The sequence below is a fragment of the Malus domestica genome, chromosome 10 (assembly GCF_042453785.1).
Source record: "Malus domestica chromosome 10, GDT2T_hap1".
Taxonomy (NCBI): Eukaryota; Viridiplantae; Streptophyta; class Magnoliopsida; order Rosales; family Rosaceae; genus Malus; species Malus domestica.
Genome location: NC_091670.1, coordinates 41,269,389 through 41,275,554, shown reverse-complemented (window position 1 = coordinate 41,275,554; position 6,166 = coordinate 41,269,389). Strand labels below are relative to the sequence as shown.

General features: G+C 35.5%; 1 protein-coding gene across 2 annotated transcripts; it reads left to right on the top strand.

The window, feature by feature from the left end:
* Positions 1-1,474: 1,474 nt before the first annotated feature.
* Positions 1,475-4,815, top strand: LOC103446596 ((3S,6E)-nerolidol synthase 1-like). 2 transcript variants are annotated; one of them, XM_008385731.4, is made up of 7 exons: positions 1,475-1,721; positions 2,443-2,698; positions 2,892-3,252; positions 3,334-3,552; positions 3,717-3,855; positions 3,944-4,198; positions 4,297-4,815. In XM_008385731.4, exons 1-7 carry the CDS (start codon positions 1,671-1,673, stop codon positions 4,618-4,620), a joined length of 1,605 nt encoding a protein of 534 aa, XP_008383953.2. In that variant the 5' UTR covers positions 1,475-1,670; the 3' UTR covers positions 4,621-4,815. The 2 variants fall into 2 exon arrangements, with proteins under 2 accessions (XP_008383953.2, XP_028966263.1); XM_029110430.2 differs by having other exon boundaries at positions 1,484-1,721; positions 3,944-4,221.
* Positions 4,816-6,166: the final 1,351 nt, after the last annotated feature.

Below are 6,166 nucleotides of genomic sequence, written 5' to 3'. Positions count from 1 at the left end.
TGTTAAGATAACATTTTATAATGATAACACGAAAATTAAAAATTCCATAAAAAATCATACTTGAGTAGCATTTGTGGTCTGTCTCGCTCATCTTCTCTCGGTGGGAATGGGTTGTGTAGGAATGACGGCGGGTCTCCATTAAATGTATAAATGGATTTTTTGGGTAATGGTCCTCATTCATCGTTTGTTTAATGGACATGGATTGCCCAACTCCAATCCCACTATGTTTGTCCAATGCTCATCCCTACCATTGATGTGTAACTGTATTAACTATTGACTGAGTTTTAAATGAAACAACAACATTTTTATTTTTCCTATGCCACCTAAAACTTGATTTTAATCTTATTTTCCCATTAAATTCAAATTTTTCTATTTAATACCTTGGAACTAAATTTCGTTCCATTTTTGCTTGATTTTTATCATGTCTGTTACATATTCGTTAAGTTTACTTATGTGATATGAATGAAACTCACTCATCATAGACATGACATAAGTATAAGATCAACACATCCAACCAAATGGTGCCACATATATTGAAAAAAAAAGAAGGAAAAAAAAGAAGAGGAGGCTTCTTCAATCTTCATCCACTGGCCATCTTTTTTCTGAAATAAAGTCCCAACAGCTTTAAATAGCTGAAATATGTAAAATTACAGTTAATTTCATGTGCTTATGTGTATATCTAAGAATTGTTGGTGTGGATAGGTTTTGGTTTTATGTGGCTGTCGTCCGCTAGAAGGTAAAGAGTTTAGTGAAGTCTTAAACATTTCTAGGCTTATTTTTTGCTACTCTTTTGAAAAGGAGTGGGCGAAATTTGAGTTTCAAAAGATAAAAGTGAGATTGAAATGGAATTTCAGGGACGGTCAGGGAGGTTAGATGCATTGTTGACCACCAAAATCTGATGAGCCCCCTCCCCTAAGTACGGTTAAAAATGGGAGCTACAATGGTTAAGCATATAACTTAGGTTGTTGGCTAAATGCTACAGCAAATGTCAAAAAATAGATACGAAGAAGTGAAAATGGAAGGAAGTGTCAAGAAGATGTAGTCGAAGCAGAGCATTGGATGATGATCGACACGTGGGCAGTGTGGACAAAGGCGTCATTCCACTATGCTAGGGAGGAAAAAGAACGGGCAATGGAGAGCTGGTGGAGGGCCATTTTGTCATTTTACGGTTGGTGAACAATGTTTTTTGAACCGAGTTTTAGTATATAGAAAAGGAAATTGTTATTGGCATTCCAAAAATCTTATTTTGCACTCCAAACTTTTTATAATTAAAAAGAAAAATACACTTGTAAGAAGTGTAGAATGAAATTTTAGATTGTTAATAACAGTTCCCTATAGAAAATTCTCAAAAAGTAAATCAACGGTCTAAAATATGCTGAGACGAATTAAACTATCTTATTTCTTCAACAATAAAGTGTGCAAAACGTTGTGTACTGTTAAGATAAAAATATGCATCAATCGAGCTCAAGTACTCAACTTCATCATCGTACATATTGATCCCACCACTAAAGTGTGCAAAACGTTCCTCATGCTTTCGCCATTGCATTGGATGCCAAGAGATATTGCCCTATAAATTCACTAGGAATCACCATGAGCTGATCACCTCAGTTCACTCCCAACAAGTATATCTCATCCAGAACTGGAATTTCTTAATTTCTTTCTTGTAGAAAATGGCACACTTCCTTCAAGCTCACTCTGCTTCCTCCAAGGGACAAGTTATTGTAAGTTCCAAAAATAATAACCCAACATATATATATTTTATATACACATATGTTAAGTGTCCAAATTGCTCCACAGTCCACTACACATGTACCAAAACTAACCCTACTTGGTAACTTAATTACTCCACACACTATCTTCTCTCTCCTTTTCTTTTAGGATGAAGTGCCAATTTAGTCCTAAAACTATCATCTTAAAGAAAATTAGGTCCATGAATTATTTTTTCAGTAAAATAAGTCCCTAAATTGATTAAAAATTGCTAATATCATCCATATTATTATATTCAAAGCTATTTTATCCAATTTTTATTCAACTTAAGTCACTTATTACTTTAGAGTGTAATACTGTTATTTTCTCGCCTATAAGCCCTTAACATTTCATATAGGTTGCGAATGTAACGTCTAATTTACCCTCCAAAGTTAACTCTATACAGTATTTCTTTATGAAAAATTATCAATCTACCCTCAAATGTGTATCACATGCAAGTAACGTGACTTAAATTGACGGAAAATTGAATATAGTAGCTTCGTATCTAATATTAAGCATGTAATTGACAGATTTTTATAATTCATAGACTGATTTAAAAAAAAAACTAGTATATGGACTAATTTTCACTCAAATGATAATTCAGAGACTAAATTAACAATTCACCTTTATTTTTTTACCATGTAATTTCAGTCTGGTGTTTGCTTATCATGCTAAGTTCAATGTTTCCCCTTTTAGGGCGACCTTCAGGTTCGCCATGCAAAGAAATTGAAGGAATTGAAGGAGGCACTCGCAAATATCGGAGAAAATGAACAATTGATTGCGGTTGACGCCATGCAACGCCTAGGCGTTGACTATCATTTCCAAGAGGAGATTGAAGCAATTTTAAAAAAGCAATGTACGAGAGCTTCTGGCGATGAAGGCAGTGATGAACTTGGTGTGGTTTCACTTCGTTTTCGACTACTGAGACAGCAAGGTTATCATGTAACCACAGGTTGGTCTCAATTCTCTTTTTGTCCTAACTTTACTGCAAAATGTTATTTTATAAAAACGACCAAGTGAACATTTATTTGTTTGTTTGCTGATACAAATGTCAAATTTGGTTTAAAAATTTGGTATGTCTAATATTACTCTGAAGTTAATGTTACCATTACTACAAAGTAATTAATTTTCCTTGTGATTAACAGATGCATTTAATAAGTTCAAGAACAACGAGGAATTCAAAGTCGACATAAGCGGACTAGTGGGATTATATGAAGCGTCTCATTTGAGTTTCCCAGGGGAAGAGACACTTGATGAAGCTGGAAGGCGAAGCCACCAGCTTCTCACAGATTGGATGAAAAACAATCTCGATGATCATCAAGCTTCAGCAGTCGCGTACTCATTAGAGCATCCTTATCACAAGAGCTTGACAAGATTCAGGGCTAAGAACTTCTTAAATAATTTCGAAGGAAAGCAGAAATGGGTCAATGTTTTGCGGGAGCTAGCAAAACTAGAGTTCAACATGGTTGAATCTCTAATCCGAAATGAAGTTCAACAAGTATCCAAGTGAGTTCAGATCAAAAGACACTGATTTGAAGTTAGTACTCCATTTTAATTAATGAAAATATTTTTCATTGTAATAATTAGGTGGTGGAAAGAACTAGGCTTGACTAAGGAGTTGAAGTTCGTGAGAGACCAGCCAATTAAATGGTATACGTGGCCGATGACATGCCTTGCAGATCCAAGCTTATCAGAGGAAAGGGTTGAACTCACAAAATCGATCTCTCTTGTCTACATAATTGACGATATTTTTGATGTTCAGGGCACCCTCGATGAACTCATTCTCTTCACAGCTGCAGTTGAGAGGTTCGTGTACTTGTGTGGTTTTATGATATCCTACATGTTACACTAGTGTGCAAATAAAATTTGATTATGTTGCTAGATTGTGAATTTGAATCATGCATGACTATCAGCGGTCTAATTCATAGTCACTTGCACTGACAATAACGCATGTACTTAATTATTTGCAGATGGGATATTGATGCAACTGGTGAACTACCGAATTACATGAAGATATGTTTTAAGGCTCTTTATGACATTACCAATGAAACCAGCTACATTGTGCACAAAAGGCATGGATGGAACCCTCTAGAGTCCCTTAAAAAATCGGTATATAAGTTAACTTCGATTCAATGACTTAACCATTGCAGTTCAGATTTGGAATTATTGTTAATATTATAGTACTGCATGCATGCAGTGGGCAACATTATGCAAAGCGTTCCTACTAGAAGCGCGATGGTTTAGTTGCGGGCACTTGCCAAACAGTGAAGAGTACTTGAACAACGGGTTCATCAGTTCAGGGGTGCCTGTGGTTCTAACACATGCATTCTTCTTACTGGGTCAAGGTATAAGCAAGGAAACCGTACGTATTGTGGACAACATCAACATATCTAGCATTATATCTTCAACCGCAACAATTCTTCGGCTATGGGATGACTTTGGAAGTGCCAAGGTTCATACTTGTATTTTGATATGGTTAGTTTGAGTTACATTTAGCACTTGTTTATAAAAGATATAGTATTGTAAGGATATTTTCTGGATTAATTGCAGGATGAGGACCAAGATGGAAATGATGGTTCATACATAGCGTGTTACGTGAATGAAAATCAAGGTTGTTCAGACGAAGATGCACGAGCATTCGTTGTCCATAGGATTTCGGAAGAATGGAAGTTCCTCAACAAAGAATGTTTGTCTGCATCAAATCCATTTTCAGCATCTTTTACAAAACTTGCTCTTAATGTTGCTAGAATGGTCCCATTGATGTATGATTATAATTCTCAACATAGCCTTCCAAGCCTCGAGGAGAATATGAAGTCGCTGCTTTCTGATAGTTTTCTTGCGCAAGGCTTAAGCAACCAGCGCAGCCAAGCATAGATTGATCAATCTGGAGAAGGCAAAAGGCCGCCAGAGACCATATGCAAAGTTTGTTTAATCGCAATGCTCAAATTATAGTTTGGATTCAGGAGCGCCTTTGTTCTTGCTCTCCTTGTTAGTTTTGGGAGATGGTGTGTTTTACCTTGTTTGGCTGTCCTCCGATGAAATAAAGAATAGAAGTTTATGATTCTCATACATTTTTTATCATAAAGTCGTGCAAATAAGATTTCATAAAAAGACAGTCCACTTTTTGGAAAGGAAAAAAAGTAAGTTAACCCTCACAGTTTTTAATTATTGATGTGAACAACTTTAGAAATCATTAGAAAACCCGTGCATGCTTCGTTGCGGGAATTGAATGTATTAGTCATAATAGGCATGAATAATTTGCACAGAAATATGCGCTAAAAAGGAGGTAAGAAGTGAATCACACCCTCAAATGTACCAATGCAGATAACACATATCTTACCAACACCAATGCAAATAACACACATCTTACCAAAGCAAATAACACACATTAATACCCCTTCACATAAATTGCAGGCCAAGATGTGGAAAACACATTTGCATATTCCTTCAAGAAAAATTTCTAGGCCTTGGTAATATTATGTATAAAAAGAACCAAATTATATCCATAAAACACTGAATTTGTTCACTTGAGTCACAATCCTTTGCATCAAGTAGGAAATAAAATTACAAACTTACAGCAACAAATATTCAACATGTGCAACACTACCTTAGCGAAATATTATGGCGGCAACCATTCTTCGGCAAGTTCCCGACTTGGAAAGTTCAAAGGTTGTCAAATTAAATGACTTTTTTTTTTATAAATAAAATAATCATAATATGCCCACCCCGGACTCAGATCATCTTCAGGTCTCTTTAATTATGCGGATCCAACGGATTCTTGAATCTTGATCGTTCACACAGATCAAACGATCATAAATAAAATTAAAAAAAAATTCACATCAAACGAGATTGCCTCTATTGAGTGTCGTGACAGCTCAACATTAATTAGTTAGTGAGATTGCCATGTCATACTAAAGCGGTTAGATTGTTAAAAAAATTAGTTATTAGTTAGAAGTGTAAGAATGAATCCTTAATCTAGATATATGTGTGTACAAAAACTCTGTAATTTTGATGATCCATTTCATTAAGTCTTAAATACACTTTATACAATTTACTCTCTCTCTCTCTCTCAATTGTTTCTCTCTCAAGTCCTCCATTTTCCTACATTTCTTATTTCTCTTTGATTCTTTCTCAATGTAGTTAATAGCCTCACCCCTTTCTAGTTTTTTTGGGTAAACCACCCTTTCTAGTTTCTTCCTTCCGTTCCGTTTTATCTTCACTCTCTCTCTCTCTCTCTCTCTCTCTCTCTCTCTCTCTATTCATAGCACCATCGCCATGGACATCAGTAATCAAGACTCATAATTCACTGTTTTTCTTTCTAATCTCTTTATTTTTCCCCTTTGATTGCAATTTGCCACCGATATGCTATTAGAAGTTTTCCCTGCCTCTCTTCATGTCTAGGTTCTGAAAAAAAAAATTT